Source organism: Salmo salar, chromosome ssa24 (assembly GCF_905237065.1).
Source record: "Salmo salar chromosome ssa24, Ssal_v3.1, whole genome shotgun sequence".
NCBI lineage: Eukaryota > Metazoa > Chordata > Actinopteri > Salmoniformes > Salmonidae > Salmo > Salmo salar.
Genome location: NC_059465.1, coordinates 11,138,872 through 11,164,601, shown reverse-complemented (window position 1 = coordinate 11,164,601; position 25,730 = coordinate 11,138,872). Strand labels below are relative to the sequence as shown.

General features: G+C 43.0%; 1 protein-coding gene across 4 annotated transcripts in view; it reads left to right on the top strand.

The window, feature by feature from the left end:
- tet3 (tet methylcytosine dioxygenase 3) overlaps positions 1-6,323 on the top strand; it is a 64,773-nt gene extending 58,450 nt beyond the window's left edge. For all 4 annotated transcript variants that reach the window (XM_014170938.2, XM_014170937.2, XM_014170939.2 and 1 more), the window contains one exon: positions 220-6,323. In XM_014170938.2, coding sequence (XP_014026413.1) covers positions 220-1,976 — 1,757 coding nt within the window. In that variant the 3' untranslated portion in view covers positions 1,977-6,323. The remainder of the gene's footprint in view (positions 1-219) is intronic.
- Positions 6,324-25,730: the final 19,407 nt, after the last annotated feature.

Below are 25,730 nucleotides of genomic sequence, written 5' to 3'. Positions count from 1 at the left end.
CGGTCAGGGGGCCGGAACATATGGTCTACCAGTTGGGGAGCCCGAGAGTAGATGCTTTAATCCAAACTGACCTAGAGTTAACGCCTATAGCTAGTCAGCTTACAGTATGCAGCCCATGCAGGAATCAAACCCATCAATCCCAAAAGTCCAACTAAGTGAACCATTAAAACCGCTTGATCTTACCCGTCTTATCACCCCTCTATCTTCCCTCCTCCACAGCCATCCCTAAGCAGGAGGTGAAGCCCACCATAAAGAAGGAGCCAGTGGACCAGCGCTTCCAGCCCTTCCATGGTCAGCTGGAGGGCTACCCTGCCCAAACCGCTGACCCCTACCACGTCTACCCCTCCCACCCTGGCTACTACGCACGGGGAGGCCTCTCTTCCAATGGCCAGCCCCCTGCACTTCCACCTCCACCAGGCCCAGTCAATGGCTACCGCCCTAATCTACCGGCAGCACTGCCCTATGGCTACTACAACTACCCCCCCAACCCTAGCACACTTTTCCCACATGAGCTCACTTACGAGGGCTGCAACGGCTCCTGGCACCACATGGGGCACAAGTTTTCCCCCAGTCCTGTGGACAAGAAGCCAGACGTTCAGAGCCTCCAGGCCAGGCTAGCTCACTCCTACTCCAGCCCAGGACACCTGGAGCAGCAGCACGGAGACCCAGCCAACCAACACCAACGCAGCGCTTACCCACACCCTCACCAGACTGACTACAACCAATCACGTCCCTCCTCAGTGTCCTCAGAGCCCTCCCACAGAGGGACCCCCGTCATCAAGCAGGAGCCCATAGATATGCCAGTTTATAAGGGGGTCAATGCCCAGAGCTGTCCCAGCACACCCAGCACCACCCCACAGCCTGGCGCTGCTGGAGGGCCCTGGCATGGGCACAAGCCCAACGGCATTAGGGTGCCCAGCAGTTGGGAAGGCAACCTCCAACCACCAGGCCCCCCGGAGGCTCCCTTCACTTCAGACAAGCAGCAGTTCCACCAGCAGGGACCTCACCAGACTTTCCAGTCCCCATACCCCCAAGAGCAGCATCAGCATCCCCCACAACAGCCCTCCCCATACTCCCAGCAATGGAACTCTTACCATGGCCCAAACACCCCCACGGCCTCCCCTGCTCCCTCCCTGTCCCCCTCCATAAAGATACCCCCGTCCCCCTTTCCCTCCTCACACCCCGGCACCCCCCGCCACTGGGACAGCCCTGATTCCAGCCCTCAGCCTAAGGCTTGGCCCATGGGCATGGTTCCTGCTGGTTACAGCCCCAGTCCCGCCGGAGGCTTCCCCGACAAGATGTGGTCCAAGGCGGGCGAGAGTTGGGGCTCGACCCCCTTGGGGCTCCAGGAGAAGGCCTGGAAGTCTTCCGGAGGCTCTATGGCAGGTACACCGTCCCCAGCCCCAGAGGGACGCTTGTTCCCCGATGCCCTACAACAGTCGGATGGACAGTCCCAGGCTGAGACTCCTCACAACCTCGAGGAGGAAGAGCGGTGGTCGGACAGCGAGCATAACTTCTTGGACCCCAGCATCGGAGGGGTGGCGGTGGCGCCCGCCCACGGGTCCATCCTGATTGAGTGCGCCCGGCGCGAGCTGCACGCCACCACACCGCTCAAGAGGCCCGACCGCTCTCACCCCACCCGCATCTCCCTAGTGTTCTACCAGCACAAGAACATGAACCAGCCGTGCCACGGCCAGTGGATCTGGGAGGCCAAGATGAAGATGCTGGCGGAGCGGGCTAGAGAGAGGCAGCAGGAGGCAGCACTACTGGGGCTGCCCTACGACGACATCAAACCTGGGAAGAAACGCAAATTGGGGGCCACGGCAGCAGGGGCCAGCCCGGGGCCTGGCCAGACCACGGACAAGAGAGAGGGGCCGGTGACACGGCTGGCCCCCACGCGACACACCACCTCTACCATCACTGTATCCCCCTACGCCTTTACCACCCTCACCGGGCCCTACAGCCACTTTGTGTGAGGATGGATGGACACACAGACACAGACTGGTGGAGGGAGAGAGGGCTGAGCAGGCCAGGGAGGAGTGTCTCAGCCCTTCCTTCTCTTCTTGCTCTGTTTCCTCTGGGCTGGAAAGAGGGGGACTACTGGTTTAACTCCTCTTTTTGTTTTGTTTGTTTTTTTTACCTCATGTCAGGCAGCAGTTTGGACCAGACCCTGGGCCATACAGACACACTGCCTGTGGTGCTCGTCCTCTTTCCTCCGCGGGGGGACTCCATCGCTTCTCCTTCTTCATAGAATTTTAATGATCCTCCTAATTATTACTATTATTATCAATATTATTATGATTGCTATTGTTACTATCAATGTTGTTATTACAGGTATTGTTATTTTTATGATGCTGAGTTGATTTTAAATTTTTTTGTTGATATGGTTGTTTTGTCATTAATGTTGTTATTAATGATGTGATTGGTTTTGGTTTTGTCTCAGTCGATCTTTATTTTTTCCCATATTTCTGGAAATCTGCCCATTTCTTTGTTGTTTTTCCTTTGGCCTTTGACATTCTTGTGACTGTACTTGGAGAATGGCCTTTCTCAGCACTGCAAGGCTCCTCAAGACAGTCTTTCCAGCACAGAATTCTAAACATTTGAATCACTAATCATTACCAAAAGAGTGAAGAGAAACGCCACCACCCACAGAAACTTCTCTGAACCATCTGGTTTTGAGCAACGTCCCCAAACTCATGCCTTTTTTAAACTCCCGTCTTGTCTGCCTTGCGGTGAAGAGAAGGGTTCTTCTCTCCTCATTGTTACTCTCACCCTACCAATCCACCTCACTCTATTGGTGCTTCATGTTGATCTTCCTCCTTTCCACAGGGAGGATGTCAGTCACTCCATTTCTCTACTCTTAATGGCACTAGATGCTGAATATAAGGAAGGGTGCTTTTATGGCATAGACGTAGAGTGAGTAGAACAACAGGCAGTAGAAGTCCTCATCATCCTTCAGGTGTTGGTTGAGAGATCTATCCCTCCAGTTCTATGACTCCCCTGTAAGCCCCTGTAAAATGGTGCACTGATACACACAGACACACGCACGCACACAAAGCTCTTGTCATCCGGCCAGCACAGAGCAATGCCTTACTGCTTTAAACCACCGAAGCATGGCCGCTAAAGTCCAGTCCTTCCAATGACCGCAGGCAGCACGGGCCACGCAAGGCCTTTACACTGAAACCGGAGACATTGATGGGAATAGTGTGTGGACAGAAATGCACTCCTAAACACACACTGGTGCTTTCTCTACACATGTCGACACACAAAGGGCTCAGTCAGTCAGCCCTGCTTCTGCATGGTGCTGTTTGTTGTCTTGAAGCAGAGCTAGGTTTGTCTCTATGCATACATTGTCACAACAGAGCCAGTAAAAACGTATTCACCAATCCTGGCTGCCTCTGCATTTGGCCCTAAGTCATCAAGTGTTGCAGTCAGTGGGTTGAACCCCAGCTGACTCTATCTAATGTGCACCACAGTGGACTGGGCTATAAGAGGTTGTGAATCTTTTTTCCACATTGCACTAAGATCCTCCTCAGCCTGTTAGAGGCCTCACTCAGTGCAGCGCTGCATGTTGTATCCAGCTCTGAGCTCTTGTGTGTGTGTGTGTGTGTGTGCGTGTGTGCGTGTGCGTGCGTGTAAGTGTGTGTGTGCGTGCGTGTAAGTGCGTGTGTGTGTGTGCGTGTGCGTGTGCGTGCGTGTAAGTGTGTGTGTGTGTGCGTGTGCGTGCGTGTAAGTGCGTGTGTGTAAGTAAGTGCAAGAACCAGAGTCTGCTTGGTGCTCACTTCTGAGATGAAAAACCCTGGTGCTTATGAAGTTGTCGATATAGAGCTCTCTATACCTCAACGTTGCAGAGACACTGGTCATGGTTGCAAAAAGCTAGAAACACACACACACACACATACACACAGGCACCACAGAGGACAGAGAAACGAGATAAACATTAGTCCACAACTTCCCTGTGTGCTCTCTTATCTAAACTCATTTTAATCCACTTTTTTATTCTTATTTATTACATGATAATGATGATTGTTTTTCTTTTTTTTTTATAGGTAATACAAATTGTACATACAGAAGAAAAGATTTTATAAAAGCACTTTTAATCTTGAAAAAATAACAGATTATTGACAACTTGAAGCTTCGTTTTTTTGGTTTGTTTTTTTTGGGGGGGGAGAGATAAAAAAAATGTTAATATTTAAAATATTTAGGTAAGATTATTTAACTGGTTAGGGATAATGACTAATTCCAGGCTTTTAAGTCCAGTCAGTTTGTCAGACAGCCTTCAGCAGCAGAAAGCAACACAGTGATTTCCAATGTGTTGTTGTGTCTGTAGATGTATACTCAATCCTGCTGTCTGGATTTCATTAGTACTGTACTACACGATACCTCTGACAGCAACCAACCAGTCCCCCTTCGTGAGAAGAGATAGACCTAATCAGTAATCAGGCTGCTTATAAACCTGACTATGATATCTAGCTATCCATTCTGAGAACCAATGCTAAACGAAGGGCTCTGTAATCAATCCGTATCGCAGAAATTCAGTGGTAAAGCCCAATTGAAATTTAAACGCAACGGTTCGGTGTTGGAAGAGACGGCACTCACGCTAAATGCATCACGTGTCGGCTCAAATCGGAAATGACTACATTTCTATCACGAAATCTGTAACGCTTCAACAATACGGATTGAATAGAGCTCAAAATATGTTTTTTTCTTTCTTTATTTTTTTTACACGAGATTCAAACAGGTGCAGAATCAAACTCATCAGAAATGTGTGAGAGAACTCTAGTGAGGTGTCGCCCCAGCAATCTATCTGGTTCGTTGTATTAGACTATGAGGTGAGAGGTTGCCCCCACCGTAACTCATTTTTTAAATGTGGTTGTTGGTTATTATTATCAATGATAGTGATTATAACAGTAGTAAAGGATGTAACCGTAATGAAAAACCATGACAACTTAACACTTGTAGTACCAGACTGAAGGTACAGTGCATTACTGGAAGACACCAGATAATACCTGGTAGTATAGTTTGTAATATTGTCTTTTGTTCATTGTCATAGATTGTCACAGACATGACCAACAGGACTTTGACTAACTTAGGGACTGGGGGGGGGAAATGGGGAAATATGCCTGTTCCTTTGTCTCAAACTACTCATGATCCTGTTTCAATTGTATTCTATTCTCACTGTTAGAACAAAGTCCCCCTTTAATAACGACAATGCATGATTCACACACAGTTATAATGATTCATTCATATGTATGACCTGTATGTAATAAGGGGTGCTGATCATTATATTCTTCAGATGAATTTTGTACATTTCTATTCAAGACGTGATGGAAATAACAGAAAAATGCTCAAAGGAGGCTGGTGCTATGGTGCCCCCCCCCTCCCCCGTGGAATAGTGTGTGTGTGTTGGGGGGGGGAGGGGGGGTATATCACTGATATTTTTTAGAGCTCTTAGAATGATGAGAGGAACTATTATTTTAAATATGTCCGTTTCAGTGGATGGGGAACTGCTCCGGTGCTGATCTTATGGGAATTTCCCATTCATGTTCAAGGCAGTGAACAAAAAAAAAAAAAGACAACTGTTGAATTGAAGCACTCACACATTTCATACATACACTTTTATTAATCCTTGTCCCCATAAGGTACTTTTAACTGCTATGGGGATTGAATGATCATATTATATTGAAGTGAACAGACTGTTATCTTAATTGAAAACTTGTTGCAGTGTATGTGCGGAAGCTATTCTATTAAACATTACTGTTTTGGGTATGTTGTACATTTTAATGGTGAGGGGAGAATGTTAAAATATTGGAACAATATTGGAACAATTGTGTACTCCCACGCTATTTTTCTCCCTCATGCACTTATTTTCTTACGTACTTATACACTCACTAACTGCTTACACATCTCACATACTTTCCATCTCTCTCTCTATCCTTTTCTCCTTCTCCCTTCTCCCCCCCTCTCTCTTCCTCCCCCCCTCTCTGTCCCCTTTTCTATTTCTCACAAACACAGACAAATATTGTCACCATTTATACCCCGCACTCAGTTCTCAAGCTGGGCTCAAGCTTAAATCCTGCCCCAAATAAACAGAAAACAAACACAACACCACAACTGGCAGCTACATTCCTTTTTCAGTTCAAAGATTGTTCTTGGTTCTATTTTTTCATGTCAAGTATGCAGTATGTAAAAAAGTTGTTTTGTTTTTGTTCAGTCTCTCTTTGTAGCTGTATGGTGTATTATGTGAATACATAGTGTATGTGGTACAACCCACAATATTGTTTTATGTTGCGCGATAAATAAAAAGCTAAAAATGAAAATCATTTGTGGTATGATCAACATTTTTTACATTTTTCTTGTCAATTTTACTTATAGCACGTTAGTTTGGAACTAGAATAACGATCACTCAAAGCACAGTTCAGTTACCTCTTCATGTCCACGTGATGGCAGCACAGCAATATTATGTTCTATCTATCTGTGTCTGTCTCTCACTCCGTCTGTCTGTCTGTCTGTCTGTCTGTCTGTCTGTCTGTCTGTCTGTCTGTCTGTCTGCCTGTCTGTCTGCGCATGTGCGCCCTTGCAGTAAGAGCCCAGCAGCAGGAGGAAAAGCACGATGATATGCAAAAAATGATGATTTCATTCACCGAGATCAGCTGCCATTCAAATTGGAAGTTTAGCATAGAATAAATCAAACAAATAGACACATTCCCATTTGGAGGGCACTCAGGACAGATTAGCTCTGAATAAAATGTATTTTGCACCTCATCGTGCCTTGCCTCTATCACGACTTCTGGACATGACCCAGTACTTTGTCATTTCTGTCTCGCCCTCCATTACCCAACTGTACACTGTCCCAATCAAATAACCAATGACCAGGTCAACAAATAACATATGTTGGACTGAATCAAACATCCTGCAACATCCAATCCAACATCGTTCAACCTCATCACCCAAATCAAATGAGTCGCCAATCAGTTGCAGGGTGTACTTTGATGCAATAACGTTATTTTCTCTCATAATGGGATGATGGCTTTCCTGCAAGGATTCCTTGGGGGTCTGAGGTTAAAGCATGACCGAAGAATAAGAAGAAGAAGATGCGTCTCGTTTAATCTATAAAATGTCTTGCACAACATTTAATTAGCTTAATTTTAAAAAATCAATTTACACATTTATTTTGGCATACACAACTGTAAACGTAATTTGCCTGATGACACGCAAGAGGAATAGGAGAGTCTCATTTCAGCAGAGAGGAAGAGGCAAAGTGAGAGGGTTTACGCAGCCCAAAATCTGTACACGAAAATATGACCACGAAGTGAGGAATTTTTGTTTGGAGGTGAATGAGAGAGAATCAAATTTGGTCAACAAAAAATGTAATTGCTAATTGGCTACGTGAGGCTAATTTGATCAAAATATAAGTATTGGAACACTTAGGTTGTTACGAATGCGCTGATATAGGTGGACTCATGTCATTTCAGCAACTTTGAAAATAATTCTATAATAATCAGTCCCTCTCTTTCCTTTTCTCCTTCTCCCTTCTCCCCCCCTCTCTCTTCCTCCCCCCCTCTCTGTCCCCCTTTCTCTTTCTCATAAACACATTCACAAATATTGTCACCATTTATACCCCGCACTCAGTTCTCAAGCTGGGCTCAAGCTTAAATCCTGCCCCAAATAAACAGAAAACAAACACAACACCACAACTGGCAGCTACATTCCTTTTTCAGTTCAAAGATTGTTCTTGGTTCTATTTTTTCATGTCAAGTATGCAGTATGTAAAAAAGTTGTTTTGTTTTTGTTCAGTCTCTCTTTGTAGCTGTATGGTGTATTATGTGAATACATAGTGTATGTGGTACAACCCACAATATTGTTTTATGTTGTGCGATAAATAAAAAGCTAAAAATGAAAATCATTTGTGGTATGATCAACATTTTTGACGGTTTGTCAATTTGATTTATAGCATGTTAGTTTGGAACTAGAATAACGATCACTCAAAGCACAGTTCAGTTATCTCTTCATGGCCACGCGATCGCAGCACAGCAATATTGTGTTCTATAGATGGCTGTGTGTGCGCCCGTGCTGCAAAAACCCAGAAGCAGGAGAAAAAAACACAATGATATGTAAAATATGATGATTTCATCCACAGAGCTCAGCTGCCATTCAAATTGGAAGGATAGCATAGAATAAATCAAAATAAATGAAATTCACATTTGCAGGGAACTCAGGGCAGATTAGCTCTGAATAAAATGTGTTCCTGTTGTTCACACACAGATCTGCCCTCTCATTGGCTAGAATGGTCCCATCTCGCCTCCTCTCACCTGCCTGCCTTCCACCTTTGAGAACATGTATTCCCATTGTTAGAGCGGTCGCTCGACTATCTTGTCAATATAATTGTCATGCCCTGATCTGTTTCACCTGTCCTTGTGCTTGTCTCCACACCCTCCAGGTGTCGCCCATCTTCCCCACTTATCCTCTGGGTATTTATACCTGTGTTTTCTGTCTGCCTGTGCCAGTTCGTCTTGTTTGTTCAAGTCAACCAGCGGTTTTTCTCAGCGCCTGGTTCCCCAGTCTCGCGCTCTCGTCCTCCTGGTTTTTGACCCTTGCCTGTCCTGACCCTGTACCCACCCGCCTGACCATGAGCCTGCCTGCCGTCCTGTACCTTGGCCTCTACTCTGGATTATCGACCCCTGCCTGCCTTGACCTGTCGTTTGCCTGCCCCTGTTACAATAAACATTGTTACTTCACACAGTCTGCACTTGGGTCTTACCTTGATTCCTGATAATATTAAATTTGATTTCATACAAACACATTTTCGTCCACGTTCCTTTTCCTCGCCGCCAATCTTCAATAACCTTTGACCTTTTTCAAAAGAATCCGAGAGGACGCAGGAGTTAAGGAAATCCAATTGAGAAAAGGTCAAGGTCTATGTCTACGCCAGCATTAGGTTTTATTTTTCTGGTGGAAGACTTCAATTTCACATCTTCAATTATTTCTTCAATGGGAAATAATTGTGCCAAAGCATTGTTGCCAAGAAGCACTTTGTGGCGAAAATCAATAGGAACTGAAGACTTGTCCTTTGTTCAATGTCATTGACTGAGTGTCCCTCCATTTTTGGTACAGTTAGCATGTCAAAGCCCTGCAGGAAGTAATGACGGTGACCAGGAGCAGTCGTTTCTGAGCAAATCTATTTAAGTGTCAAAAGCAAGACCACTATAATGAAAGAGTCATTTAACAATGCTGCCAAAATGTTCTAATGCACCACAAGAACAAAAAAAAATGCTCACATAAGTGCCAAATCTGTTGTTCTGTCATTGAAATAGGTGATGGCTGGACTTAACTTAGTGTTATATTACTGCAAGATACATTTAATTGCTCTTTACACCTACAGTATGGTTCCCACCTGTTCTTTTATACAGTACAAGCACTTCCCAACCAGCCAACCTGGAGAATATCTTTAAATTAATCTTTACAATTCTTGAAGACACTGAAAATGTCAGTACCAGGGCATTTCCCTCAGAAACCATTTCATATATTTCTCATCAATCCACCATTACTTTGGTCTCAAAATATAATTATTTTCCACATACGAGCCTCATAGCTATCCTAATATCATTTCAGCATTTATTGGAAAGTTAGACTACAGCTCTGAAATACAAATTAAATACACAGGGGTGCAACTTTGGTTTTAGAAGAGGGGGGCATAACTTGGCAGGGGTCTGGGGGGTCCTCCCTTCTTTGGGGGCATCTAAAGCGTTCTACACAATCTAATATGACCCATGGCCCTTCTAGCGGTCTCTATTTAGAACAACAAAGTAAGCAAAAATGCCCACAGTTATCAAGCTAGGTATTAAATATGTTTAAGTGATTGATAAGCCTGAACTAGATCAAAAGTAATTCAACAGTCAATATTGTGTTGCACCTTTAAACAATAGCCTAACAAATGAACAACTCTTTCAAATAAAGTACAAAGACTTTTGAATGTCTTAAGACATCCTCTGTATCAAATTTCTGCCATGTGTTAACACAAATTTTGGTGTGTTAACACATTAACACACAACACATTAACACACAGAAACAGCAGACCCTCCATATAATTCATATCATAGGCATAATAGTACTGTTGACCTCTTTTTACTTGAACACAATATTGCTGGGTCAACCCGTCCTGCCCCTAGGGGTCCACGGCCCTGCAGCGCCCCAACCCAACACACCCCACTCACCTTTAGGATCTTAGTGAAACATTCATTATTGGTTTCAGGTGTGTTTGCCAAGGCCAGAGTGACAACCAACAGGACGGCAGACCCCCAGGGCCAGGACTGAGCAGATAGGGATTGCTTTAATAGGTATCTCCCCTGACGTGGGCATGTTTTCAATACAGACTCCTTTTGTCGTACAGTATTCCATATAAGGCATCCAGACCTTATGAAAGTTGCAGTGTACCCTTAATCTTGTAATAAATCAAGTCTAGTGATACATAACTTGACATTTCTTCCATCCATTGTGGGAGGATAAACAACCTTCCAAAGAATGGCAATGTATTTCGTAGCCGCTATCAAGGCACAAGGCGAGACACAAATGCAGACACAGGTGGCAGATGGTTGGAGTCTTACAATGTTTATTAATCTAAAGCGGTAGACAAGAGAATGGACGTGGACAGGCAAAAAGGTCAAAACCAGATCAGAGTCCAGGAGGTACAGAGTGGCAGACAGGCTCGTGGTCAAGGCAGGCAGAATGGTCAGGCAGGCGGGTTCAAAGTCCAGAAACAAGCAAGGGTCAAAACCCGGGAGGACTAGAAAAAGGAGAATGCAAAAAGCAGGAGAACGGGAAAACCGCTGGTTGACTTTGAAACATACAAGACGAACTGGCACAGAGAGACAGGAAACACAGGGATAAATACACTGGGGAAAATAAGTGACACCTGGAGGGGGTGGAGACAATCACAAGGACAGGTGAAACAGATCAGGGCGTGACAGCCGCTATAAATGCTAGTTTACATAGTTTCTTCTGATTACATAGTTTCAGTCTCCAGTATCAACATTTCCAAGTAAACAAAAACAGGGAGAAGGGAGAATCTGTAGACATGCTGAGATAAAAGAACATAATCTTTGCCAGCATTCAGCCAGCCTTCACAAGACCATAACATATGCAAATATGTCCCTTCAGTGTTTTATACCTCCAGCAGAGGAATAACATTTGTAAGTGCATGATATTCAGTTTCACTGGCATATAGTATGTTCTATGGATGATCTTAAACTGCTGTAATTTATGTCTGAGATTATATGAACATGACTGGGCATTCAAACATATCTCTATCCATTCATCATCAATAGCTTCTACCAGGTCTTCTTCACATTTTTGTTTTATATGCTTTGTGTCGTCGGGAAAAGCCTATCAACCCTTGATGCAGTTTGGAAATCAATTTTAGAGGTTAGTCAGACTGCCTTGTCAATCTTTGAAGCTTCTTGCTTGTCCAGTGTTTGCTGCACAGAGAAAATAAATTGTTGTATCTGCAAAAGTTCACCTCTGCACTGTCACAGACTGGTCTTCCTTGGCTGTCTGACCCTGCAGGGACACCGGTCACCATCTGATCCTGCTAAGACATGATGAGCATAGTGTTGTGTTCTGACTGTGCACCATGACAGTGAAGCCTGTAGAGCTGTTTAAACTGTGTCAGTGTGAAAAGTAGGGAATTAGCTATGGAAACGGACAGATCAATAACGTTACATTGCTATACTGACTAATAAAAACTCATATTGAGCTGAATAAACGTCAGAATATCTTCAATCGTTTGGCCGCTGGTTTCATCATTTGATTCAGGTTGTTAGGTTGTTATTCTTCAGAGTAAATAACTCTGAATAACTCTCGGACACTAGAGAAGCTTTAACCAAGTTTAATTCTTCCCAAAGGTTATGTACAGCTGTAATTCAGACAACCCAACATTTCTCCCATATCAGGTATATATAACCCCCTTACGACACTCCTCCTTCTCTCCAATCCTTACATCTTATGGTTCCACAGGAAAGGGGTAGTAAACCTTTATTACTCGCTTCAGGGGATATAGCAATCCTTTGAGCTCCTCCCGTCCACCCAGCACATTCCACAGCCACTGTCTTTCCTTAATATACTATGCATCTGATCTATCATGTCTTTAATATCTCAATGTTCAAAATGTCGAATCCAACAGTCCCTCATCTTGAACAATAGCATCCTAATGTTCAATTTATATAAACTTGGAAATTACTAATAAATGTATAAACAATGATAATAAAACATGAATAAAAAAAACGAACACATTATTAGAAAACATGAATTAAACAAACTAACAAATGGAACAAACAATGAATAAACATTCACCGCGAGGTTTACACATTCAGAGACTTATGGCCTCTGTACTATGATCATACAATTTTATTTCCATCCATCATCACACAACAAAAAGCCATTCCAGCTGAATCTGCTGTCTCCTTCTATGGCTTTTAGTTTCTCCACTTCCCCCTTCTGGTTCCTAAGAGAGTAATAGCACAAGACTTGGAAAGCAACAAAATGACACACAAAACATAACAGTATTAATGATGTGATAAACTATGCATAATTATATATGCATGAAGTCTGAGACCATGACAACTCCCACTCTCTCTTCACCTGACTCTATTCCTCCAGGATACTTTCCTGCTGGGTTCCACAAAAATGAAAGCTCTTAAAAAGCTTCCTCATGCTTTCGCCCAGTCTTCCCCTTTTAGGCCCCAGGGTCCGAGAGCTGTTCACAAAGTCATGTAATTTTCACTTTGTTCCCCATCTCCTCCATTTCACCTGATATGCAAGTGCGTATCCCTATTCCACGTTACATCCTCTTGAGGTATAATTACCCCTCTGTCCTCTATCATATGATGCATTAACCAATAAAGCAGGTAACCCCAAACCAACTATGATGTTTACAGTAGCTCCCAGACCCCACCCATCTGTATGTCTTAGTGGAATCTAGTCTCTCTCTCGCTCTCTCTCGCTCCGCTTCGCTTCACTCACCCATTATGCAGCTGGATCTCACTTCACGTGAGAACTATGCACCCTCCCAAGGAGAGACATGACAATCTTTACCACTGCAGGTACTGTACTGGGTAGTGTGTGTCCCAAACCAACTCTGTCCCAACACCCCCGCCTGGTGTCTCTTGATGTACACTCTATCTCCAGAATTCAGCCCGTGCCCTTGGTTATATCTCTGCTTTCACCTGAGGATATACACACTGCAACACATGGGTCATTTCCTGACAACATCATTTGTGACATTTGAATAACCGCATCCTCTGTCCTCCCATCGGTCCCAATCCATGTGACATGAGTCGTCATAAACTGATATCCCAACAATGCTACTAAAGTAACCACTGCTACTTCCAACATGACCCATGACTATAGTCTCATAATACCCCTCATTTACGCAATAGTCCAATTCCATGCTATCAATATAGCATCCTTCGCTACTAGTACTGCTCCTTCAGTTACTGTCCCTCCAGCGCCTGCCGTGAGAATACCTCCTGCATGTAATCTGTCAAATGTTCACCGGCTGTTAGAAATTGGAGAAAAATGTATGAATTGGGAATAACAAAACGCTGAGTCACAGGTGTCCTGAAAGTTTACCATAATGTCTGAAATGCCACCACTATCTCTTCTACTCTCACCATGATCTAGGTATGTGTAATGTTCAACTAAATCCCCATATTGTGTACAGTTAGCTGTCCTCCCTCTTCTATGAGCAATCTCCTGTAACAATATACAGTCTCTAGGAATGATACTCCTCTATCATTTAATCTAACCCAGAACACACGGTACTCCTCTATCATTACATCTAACCCAGAACACACGGTACTCCTCTATCATTACATCTAACCCAGAACACATGGTACTCCTCTATCATTACATCTAACCCAGAACACACGGTACTCCTCTATCATTACATCTAACCCAGAACACACGGTACTCCTCTATCATTACATCTAACCCAGAACACACGGTACTCCTCTATCATTACATCTAACCCAGAACACACGGTACTCCTCTATCATTACATCTAACCCAGAACACACGGTACTCCTCTATCATTACATCTAACCCAGAACACACGGTACTCCTCTATCATTACATCTAACCCAGAACACACGGTACTCCTCTATCATTACATCTAACCCAGAACACACGGTACTCCTCTATCATTACATCTAACCCAGAACACATGGTACTCCTCTATCATTACATCTAACCCAGAACACACGGTACTCCTCTATCATTACATCTAACCCAGAACACACGGTACTCCTCTATCATTACATCTAACCCAGAACACACGGTACTCCTCTATCATTACATCTAACCCAGAACACACGGTACTCCTCTATCATTACATCTAACCCAGAACACACGGTACTCCACTATCATTACATCTAACCCAGAACACACGGTACTCCTCTATCATTACATCTAACCCAGAACACACAGTACTCCTCTAACATTAAATCTAAAGCAGAACACACGGTACTCCTCTATCATTACATCTAACCCAGAACACACGGTACTCCTCTAACATTAAATCTAACCCAGAACACACGGTACTCCTCTATCATTACATCTAACCCAGAACACACGGTACTCCTCTAACATTACATCTAACCCAGAACACACGGTACTCCTCTAACATTACATCTAACCCAGAACACACGGTACTCCTCTATCATTACATCTAACCCAGAACACACGGTACTCCTCTAACATTACATCTAACCCAGAACACACGGTACTCCTCTATCATTACATCTAACCCAGAACACACGGTACTCCTCTATCATTACATCTAACCCAGAACACACGGTACTCCTCTATCATTACATCTAACCCAGAACACACGGTACTCCTCTATCATTACATCTAACCCAGAACACACGGTACTCCTCTATCATTACATCTAACCCAGAACACACGGTACTCCTCTATCATTACATCTAACCCAGAACACACGGTACTCCTCTATCATTACATCTAACCCAGAACACACGGTACTCCTCTATCATTACATCTAACCCAGAACACACGGTACTCCTCTATCATTACATCTAACCCAGAACACACGGTACTCCTCTATCATTACATCTAACCCAGAACACACGGTACTCCTCTATCATTACATCTAACCCAGAACACACACGTTACTACTCCTAATGCATTTTCTACATTTATAAACATACTAACATTCTCAAATCAGTTAGTCAATATACATCATTCCCGCCTCTGGAACAATGAACAACCTCATGTTCCACAAAACCTAAAAACAAATTGAAAAGAAAAGAGAAACAAAGTACATGTTTAATTACTTAGCACCACTCATTGATGCGATGTAACATAAAAATTCTGAATACAGGGTAAAACAAAAGAGAACAAAAAACTTTCATGGTTGTCCCAAGCTAACATCCAGTGATACCCCTAACAAACCACCTCCTTTCAGGATGACGCTTAGAGATAGGTTTCTGGAGACTCTCTCGGCCAAATAAATGTTAGCAGCGCCCCCACCCCTCATCGTGCTTTAGCAATTCTCTCTCGCTGTATCCCAATCACAACTAAATTGAAAAGACCCCATCCAATAAATCCCACAACACGGCGACATTATCTCTCCACCTGTCACGTCCTGACCATAGAGAGCTCTTATTTTCTATGGTAGAGTAGGTCAGGGCGTGACTGGGGGGTTTATCTAGTGTATTTAGTTCTATGTTGTTTGGTTCTAGTTTCTGTTTTTCTATGTTGGGGTTTTTGGATGATCCCCAATTAGAGGCAGCTGGTCATCATTGTCTCTAATTGGGGATCATATTTAAGTAGTTGTTTTTCCTACCTTTGTTTGTGGGAGATTATTTTTGAGTTAGTGCATGTTGCACCTCTGTCGTCACGGTTTGTGTTTTGTTTTATAGTTTATTGTTTGTTAGGCTAAGTTTCACTATATAATAAAGATGTGGAACGATACGCACGCTGCGCCTTGGTCCATTCCTACACACACACACACGTGACACCACCGAGTCTAACGATTCACTGGTCTCCTTTTCTCCATGATTCTCCATAACCACCACACCACATAAAAAATTGTAAAGTACATTTTAGGTTTGGTAACCCCTATACCAATTCCTCGTGACCCCAGTTCATTTTAGGTTAGGTAACCCCTATACTAATTCCTCGTGACCCCTCCATCCTTTCGTCCATTCTAGAATTCCATTCCAGAATAAGACAACATAAAACTTAAATTTATTTAAAAATAAAACCACATAAAATGTCTAATGATTTAAACAAACCTAAGGCCTTCTGCATTTGCAAGGAGTGTTTGGCCATATCATTTAAATGTTTTACCTTTAGAATCCATTCCCCTGGCATTTCGCCTAGAATCTACAACCCAAAAAACGTTTTCCTGTGGCAAATTTAGCCAATTTTTTATTGTAAGGAATCCGCAATATTTACATGTGGTTCTCTATAACCCTTTCTCTCACCAAGGCAGCCGCCTTAGCCATTTCATCTGCTTTACGATTACCTATGGTGATTTTATCTGTACGACTAGTATGAGGTTCACATTTCACCACTGCTAATTTACTGGGTAACTAACAAAATTTAAAACTCCTAAAGTTTTCCTGAGCGTGCGAGGAGCGTTTGGCCGTGCCAAAGAACGCATGGTTTCTACCCAATCCCGGGTAATTGTTTATCTTGCCCTTAGAATTCGAAACACCCAAATATGTTACCTCTTGCTTTGCTAGTTGTGCTTTGTCATACGATGCTTTATGACCCTGTTCCGCCAAATTGTCTACCAATGTGGTGCGGTCTCGCATATGAGTTTCTTCGTCTTTTGACGTTAATAACAAATCATCCACGTATTGTACTAACACAGAACCTACAAATTGACACCCTTTTAACGATTGTTTCAATGCAAAATGATACCAAGTGGAACTATTTTTAAATCCCATCGGTACTCTACTAAAAGTTAGGTAGAACGTGATCTCATACGTCTTCCATCACATAGAAACTGTAATCTCTATGAACCACTTATCGATCGAACAGAAACTATACACCGCTAGGTGAAAGTTCCATTCTTGCAAATGTCAAAATGATTAGTTGTTGCTCTTTTGAAAAAGATGCAAACTCTTGTATAGCGGCATTTCCTTCGAATGCAGAATCAAATCAAATCACATTTATTTATATAGCCCTTCGTACATCAGCTGATATCTCAAAGTGCTGTACAGAAACCCAGCCTAAAACCCCAAACAGCAAGCAATGCATGTGAAAGAAGCACGGTGGCTAGGAAAAACTCCCTAGGAAAAACTCCCTAGAAAGGCCAAAACCTAGGAAGAAACCTAGAGAGGAACCAGGCTATGAGGGGTGGCCAGTCCTCTTCTGGCTGTGCCGGGTGGATATTATAACAGAACATGGTCAAGATGTTAAAATGTTCATAAATGACCAGCATGGTCAAATAATAATAATCAGAGTAGTTGTCGAGGGTGCAACAAGCACGTCCGGTGAACAGGTCAGGGTTCCATAGCCGCAGGCAGAACAGTTGAAACTGGAGCAGCAGCACGGCCAGGTGGACTGGGGACAGCAAGGAGTCATCATGCCAGGTAGTCCTGAGGCATGGTCCTAGGGCTCAGGTCCTCCGAGAGAAAGAAAGAAAGAGAGAAAGAGAGAATTAGAGAGAGCATATTTAAATTCACACAGGACACCGGATAAGACAAGAGAAATACTCCAGATGTAACAGACTGACCCTAGCCCCCCGACACATAAACTACTGCAGCATAAATACTGGAGGCTGAGACAGGAGGGATCAGAAGACACTGTGGCCCCATCCGATGATACCCCCGGACAGGGCCAAACAGGCAGGATATAACCCCGCCCACTTTGCCAAAGCACAGCCCCCACACCACTAGAGGGATGTCTCCAACCACCAACTTACCGTCCTAAGACAAGGCCGAGTATAGCCCACAAAGATCTCCGCCAACCCAGACAGGAAGACCACGTCAGTGACTCAACCCAGTCAAGTGACGCACCCCTCCCATGGACGGCATGGAAGAACACCAGTAAGCCAGTGACTCAGCCCCTGTAATAGGGTTAGAGGCAGAGAATCCCAGTGGAGAGAGGGGAACCGGCAAGGCAGAGACAGCAAGGGCGGTTCGTTGCTCCAGCCTTTCCGTTCACCTTCACACTCCTGGGCCAGACTATACTTAATCATAGGACCTACTGAAGAGATAAGTCTTCAGTAAAGACTTAAAGGTTGAGACTGAGTCTGCGTCTCTCACATGGGTAGGCAGACCATTCCATAAAAATTGAGCTCTATAGGAGAAAGCCCTACCTCCAGCCGTTTGCTTAGAAATTCTAGAGACAATTAGGAGGCCTGCGTCTTGTGACCGTAGCGTACGTGTAGGTATGTACGGCAGGACCAAATCGGAAAAAGATAGGTAGGAGCAAGCCCATGTAATGCTTTGTAGGTTAGCAGTAAAACCTTGAAATCAGCCCTTGCCTTAACAGGAAGCCAGTGTAGGGAGGCTAGCACTGGAGTAATATGATCAAATGTTTTGGTTCTAGTCAGAATTCTAGCAGCCGTATTTAGCACTAACTGAAGTTTGTTTAGTGCTTTATCCGGGTAGCCGGAAAGTAGAGCATTGCAGTAGTCCAGCCTAGAAGTAACAAAGGCATGGATACATTTTCCTGCATCATTTTTGGACAGAAAGTTTCTGATTTTTGCAATGTTACATAGATGGAAAAAAGCTGTCCTTGAAACAGTCTTGATATGTTCTTCAAAAGAGAGATCAGGGTCCAGAGTAACGCCGAGGTCCTTCACAGTTTTATTTGAGACGACTGTACAACCATCCAGATTAATTGTCAGATTCAACAGAAGATCTCTTTGTTTCTTGGGACCTAGAACAAGCATCTCTGTTTTGTCCGAGTTTAAAAGTAGAAAGTTTGCAGCCATCCACTTCTTTATATCTGAAACACAGGCTTCTAGCGAGGGCAATTTTGAGGCTTCACCATGTTTCATTGAAATGTACAGCTGTGTGTCGTCCGCATAGCAGTGAAATTTAACATTGTGTTTTCGAATGACATCCCCAAGAGGAAAAATATATAGTGAAAACAATAGTGGTCCTAAAACGGAACCTTGAGGAACACCGAAATTTACAATTGATTTGTCTGAGGACAAACCATTCACAGAGACAAACTGATATCTTTCTGACAGATAAGATCTAAACCAGGCCAGAACTTGTCCATGTAGACCAATTTGGGTTTCCAATCTCTCCAAAACAATGTAGTGATCGATGGTATCAAAAGCGACACTAAGATCTAGGAGCACGAGGACAGATGCAGAGCCTCGGTCTGACGTCATTAAAAGGTCATTTACCACCTTCACAAGTGCAGTCTCAGTGCTATGATGGGGTCTAAAACCAGACTGAAGCGTTTCGTATACATTGTTTGTCTTCAGGAAGGCAGTGAGTTGCTGCGCAACAGCTTTTTCTAAAATTTTTGAGAGGAATGGAAGATTCGATATAGGCCGATAGTTTTTATAATTTCTGGGTCAAGATTCGGCTTTTTCAAGAGAGGCTTTATTACTGCCACTTTTAGTGAGCTTGGTACACATCCGGTGGATAGATAGCCGTTTATTATGTTCAACATAGGAGGGCCAAGCACAGGAAGCAGCTTTTTCAGTAGTTTAGTTGGAATAGGGTCCAGTATGCAGCTTGAGGGTTTAGAGGCCATGATTATTTTCATCATTGTGTCAAGAGATATAGTACTAAAACACTTTAGTATCTACCTTGATCCTAGGTCCTGGCAGAGTTGTGCAGACTCAGGACAATGGAGCTTTGGAGGAATACGCAGATTGAAAGAGGAGTCCGTAATTTGCTTTCTAATGATCATGATCTTTTCCTCAAAGAAGTTCATAAATGTATTACTGCTGAAGTGAAAGCCATCCTCCATTTGCGAATGCTGCTTTTTAGTTAGCTTTGCGACAGTATCAAAAAGAAATTTCGGATTGTTCTTATTTTCCTCAATTAAGTTGGAAAAATAGGATGATCGAGCAGCAGTGAGGGCTCTTCGATACTGCACGGTACTGTCTTTCCAAGCTAGTCGGAAGACTTCCAGTTTGGTGTGCCGCCATTTCCGTTCCAATTTTCTGGAAGCTTGCTTCAGAGCTCGTGTAGGTTCCAGTATCACCATACACTCAATATCACCATACACTCATACACTCAATCGTAAGGGAGCTATCTCCTTACGCTTTGATGATTTTTTCGCTACGTTTCTTAGTCTTATCTCTGCCATTGAAACTATAGTTAGTGATTTTCTCTATGGGCCTATTAACCCCTCGCACGTCTGCGAGGTGAGCGGAGTTATATTCCATTCTCAAAACATCGTCTTGAATTAAATCTACCACCCCCCCAATTACCGTTTTGATCACAGGGTTCAAACCTGCCATCAAAGCAGAAGTGCAAATTCTATCAATACAATCCCGTTCCCAGTCCTTCTGTAGTAGCGTACTGATACTCATTCTGGATTTATCGTGATCCATTTTTTGTTGATAGAATACTGACATCAAAACGCTGGTATATTAAGCTTTTGATTCTGGTTTTATGTCTTTATGCCAAGTCATAATTGCCTCCCTGAAGTCTTTATTTGATTTGAATTCTCCGTCAGCAGGAAAATGTTTTCCAATTTGATCTAATTTGCTAAATTCTTCCCATATTCCAGTCGAATTGGTAGAATGCTTGTGTGCTTCTTTCAGCGCCTCCATGGCTTTATTCAAATCTGCTAGCTCTATATTACAGGGAGAAACAGATCTGTTTGTCGCCATATCAATAGTTATTATTCCCTAAACACTCCCGACAGTGTACAGGGTATTTTAGATTTCTTCACTCCCGTCTATAATACACACCTTCTATTAACTATGTTCTAAGATAGCACTACACACCCCGGATAATAATTCATTGGTCACGGCACTTAATACTTTGTATTAGAACTGATACCATAGCGTCTGCAAATGTATTACTGGAGAATACGGATTACTTAATGGCTTTGTCCTGTATCTCCTCCAATATCCCTATTATAGATAACACACATCACCAAAATGATTCACACTTGTCTTCCTATTTCCACATAATCTACCATGGTTCACTACCCCAACAGGTCACAAAACTAACCTCTTTCACACATACACTCACACCCTGCGCTCTCACGGCCACTGCAACTGGGCCTTTTGCCCTTCTTACGGGTCTATATACCGTTACACTATGGTTTTACCCTCCACAGGACTACCCTGTTCAGGACTTTCCCTGTCTCTGAGATTTTAGCCTCCACAGGCTTTATGCTCGGGACTTTATCTATGAGATTCTACCCTCCACAGGAACTATCCTGCTCGGGACTTATGAGACTTACCCTCCACAGATCTATTCTGCTCGGGACTTACTCTTGAAATTTTACCCTCCACAGGAACTATCCTGCTCGGGACTTATGAGACTTTCCCTTCATAGATCTATTCTGCTAGGGACTTACTCGCTACAAGAATTACCCTCCACAGGATCTTTCCTGCTCGGGACTTACTCTATACTTTAGCATATACCACAAAGCTATGACCGGTCGTTACACAATGGACCTGTAGAATTAAACTTAGGCTCTCCAGGTCGTATCCCATCATTAGTTCAGCCAACGATTCTCATCTCCCCAAGATGTCAAAATGAGTGGAAACAGATATAGGAACTAGCCTACCTTGTTTGTTGCCAGCTCTGCTCCACTGATCTGGACTCTTTTGTTTGACTACAACTCATGGTGAATCCTGCCGACAACGCCATCTGTTAGTTTCTTATTTTTCAGAGTAAATAACTCATGGACACTAGAGAAGCTTTAACAAAGTTTAATTCTTCCCAAAGGTTCTGTACAGCTGTAATTCAGACAACCCAACATTTCTCCCATATCAGGTATATATATCCCCCTTACGACACTCCTCCTTCTCTCCAATCCTTACATCTTATGGTTCCACAGGAAAAGGGTAGTAAACCTTTATTACTCCCTTCAGGGGATCTGACCTCACCTCCTGACCTCAACCCTTCCTTCTTCTAGTCCACAGGTGTCCATCTGCCTCCCCTATAGCAATCCTTTTAGCTCCTCCCGTCCACCCAGCACATTCTATAGCCACTGTCTTTCTACAGATCTCACTCCTTAATATACTATGCGTCTGATCTATCATGTCTTTAATATCTCAATGTTCAAAATGTCGAATCCAACAAGGTCTACTGTGATTGAGGGAAAAATAATAGCTGGCTGACATTAGCCAACATTTGGCTAGCTCTGCTAGCTAATGGTACTTCTGTTGAAACGGTACAAAACAAAGGCTTCAAAACATTTCCATACACACAACAGCTGTTAGATACAGGTAAGTGACAGATAGCTAGAGGCTAGCTACAGCTGAACTGGCTGTGGTATGTACTTGCTAACTAACTACAGTAGCTGCTAGTAGTTCATTCACTTCAGTCGAGAGGGGATGAAACATTAGCTAATGTTACACTACTAGCTCAGCACTGGGAATATATATTTTTTCTCTGTCAAACAGCAGTTACCTTGCCAGCTAGATAAGTCAGCTAAAGAGTAACCAGTTTCTGCTCTGCTTGCTTTTACAACTCAGAAAAAAAGCGCAACACAGAGAGCAGCTGTTCAACTCTCCAGTGCTGGTCCTATACTCCAGCCTTTCAGAAGCTTTTCATTCACACAGACACTGTCCGCTCGCTCTGTGGTCTCCATAATCCAGCCATCTAAAACCGGAAAACAGCCTACCTGACCTCTCTGAGGCATCCGCAATGTCCTAAAGCACCCCCAGTGTTGTATCACAGTGCAATGATACAACTGGGGGGGACAAAAACACCATCCAAAGTGTAATTAATAACTTCACCATGCTCAAGGGATATTCAGCTTCTGCTCTTTTCTTTTCTTTTTTCACATCGACCAATTGGTGCCCTTCTTTGCGAAGCATTGGACAACCTCCCTGGTCTTTGTGGTTGAATCTGTGCTGGAAATTCACTACTCGATTGAGGGACCTTACAGATCATTGTATGTGTGGGGTACAGAGATGGGGTAGTCATTCAAAAATCATATTAACCACTATTATTGAACACGAAATGAATCCATGCAACTTATTATGTGATTTTTAAGCACATTTTTACTCCTGAAGTTACTTAGGCTTGCCATAACAAAGGTGTTGAATATTTATTGACTCAAGACATTTCAGCTTTTAGTTTTTTTACTAATTTCACAGCTGGCTAGTTACACCCAGGACCAGAGCTGGACCAGAGCTACTGCAGACCAGAGCAGTAGTTGTGGTCAGTATTTGTGGTCAGCAGTTATGGTCAGTAGTTTGTTAGTTGTGGTCAGTAGTTGTCAGAAATTGTAGTCAGTAGTTATGTGGTCAGTAATTGTGGTTAGTAGTTGTGTATTTGTGTTGCAGGTTCTTTGGCCCTACAGTATGGATGTGGTCAATAGTTGTGGTCAATAGCTGTGGTGTGGTGATCATTAGTTATGTGGTTCAGCACTTTTGTGGTCAATAGTTATGGTCAGTAGTGTGGTTGTGGTCATTAGTTGTATGGTCAGTAGTTGTGTCAGTAGTGGTGTGGTTGTGGTCAGTAGTTGTGGTCAGTAGTCGTCAGTCGTTTTGGTAAATAGATCTGTGATTCAGTAGTTGTGGTCAGTAGTTTGGTCACTAGTGGTTGTCAGGAATTGTAGTCAGTAGTTATGTGGTCTAGTTGTGGTCAGTATTTGTGGTCAGTAGTTGTGTAGTTGTGTTGTAGGTTCTTTGGGCCCTATAGTATGGATGTGGTCAATAGTTGTGGTCAGTGTCTAAGCTACAGTTGTTGTGTGTGAAAACTGAAAGAAGTGCTTTGAGAAGTGATCGGATGAAATATGAAGTGAGTGAACGGAGACAGCTTTGCTGTATCCAATTCGAGCAGCAGGATCAACTTACAGCCCACCTTTCTCTTACAGACAGGCAAAACCATATGCTAATTTATGTATATTTAAGTAGTTATAATGTATAGTGCATACCAGAGCTGGTGCGAACTAGGAACAGAGCTAGTGTAGGACAGAGCAGTAGTTGGTGTCCGAAATTGTAGTCAGTAGTTGTGTGGTCAGTAGTTGTGCAGTTGTGTTGCAGGATCTTTGAGCCATACAGTATGGACGTGGTCAGTAGTTGTGGTCAGTAGTTATGTGGTTGTGGTCAGTAATAGTGGTCAGTAGTTTTGTGGTTGTGGTCATTAGTTGTGTGGTTCAGTAGTTGTGTGGCTGTGATCAGTAGTTTTGGTCAGTAGTTTTGGTAAATAGGTTTGAGGTTCAGTAGTTGTGGTCAGTAGTTTTGTGGTTGTGGTCAGTAGTTTAAAAAGTATGCTTTAAAAAAACACATTGTTTTGTTGTTTAATTGAAATAAAAAGCCAAACTTATTAGAAAATGAGAACGTACATGGCTCAAACGCAATGCAATTTCATGGAGAAGTGCAAATATGATCTGTAAGATGGTTCTATGATATTTATAAAACATTTAGGAGCAGTATAATGGTGAGTGGACATTCCCCCTTTCTCTTTATATAGGATCTTTATCCAGCTTCTGTGAAAACTTTGGATGTGCGTAAAACCTCTATAATCTAAGTGGCCTTGTCTGTATTATATGCCTATGGGGAGCAATTATGGTGCCTGTAACTGTATTTAACATAGGCTTTTTTTTAAAGTTGTTTTGATTTTATTAGAATTATAAGCTGTCTTTTTAGGTCTTATCAATAGCATGTAATCTTGCTTATTGACAATGTTTGGCATGTCCATGGCAAGACTACAATTTAAAGTAGGCTGTCACGTCCTGACCAGCAGAGGGAGTAGTTGTTTAGTATTGTGGTCAGGACGTGGCAGAAGTACTGGGTATGTGTTTGTCTAGTATTTCTGTTTCTATGTTGGTCTGTGTGGCTCCCGATCAGGGACAGCTGGTTATCGTTGTTCCTGATTGGGAGTCATATATTAGGAGTGTGTTTGTCACCTGGTTTTTGTGGGTTGTTGTATTTCGCACTGCTAGTGAATGTATAGCCTGTGAAACTGTCACTAGTCGTTCTTGTTTATTGGTTTCCCGTGTATGCTTTATTCAAAATAAATATAAAGATGAGTATTCACATCCCGGCTGCGTTTTGGTCGATTCAACACAGCTACACCTGTGACATAGGCCTAGCTCCTATATCAGTGTGAATGTTACAAAGTATGTTTAACAATGTGTTTCCATATTGAAGCAATGCCATTAGAACATTGTGGACTGAACATTTTTCAAAATATTTAGCAAATATAGCGAACTAGGCTATATCGGACTAACATTTGAATTGGAGTTGATATCAACACAATACATAAAAGACCATAAATACACAACTTGAAGCAACCACATATTTAGCCATGGAGCATGTTCTGACTGGCCAATGAGGGGCCAAGCCTCGACACACCCACAACTTATTTATTCATCAAAACCCAGCCCTTTCGCCTCGAGAAACACTCTTTTCACGGCACTTTGATACAGCTACTGACCGGAAGTGACTTTTTCACCCGTCTTTTTTTTAGCAGGTTAGGAGAACTTACGCAGCAGGTTAGGATAATTAATTAGGTTAAGGTTAGGGTAAGGTTTAGGGTCAGGGTTAGTGAAAACGCACTCCTAGCCTGCTACAAAAATCACTTCCTTTC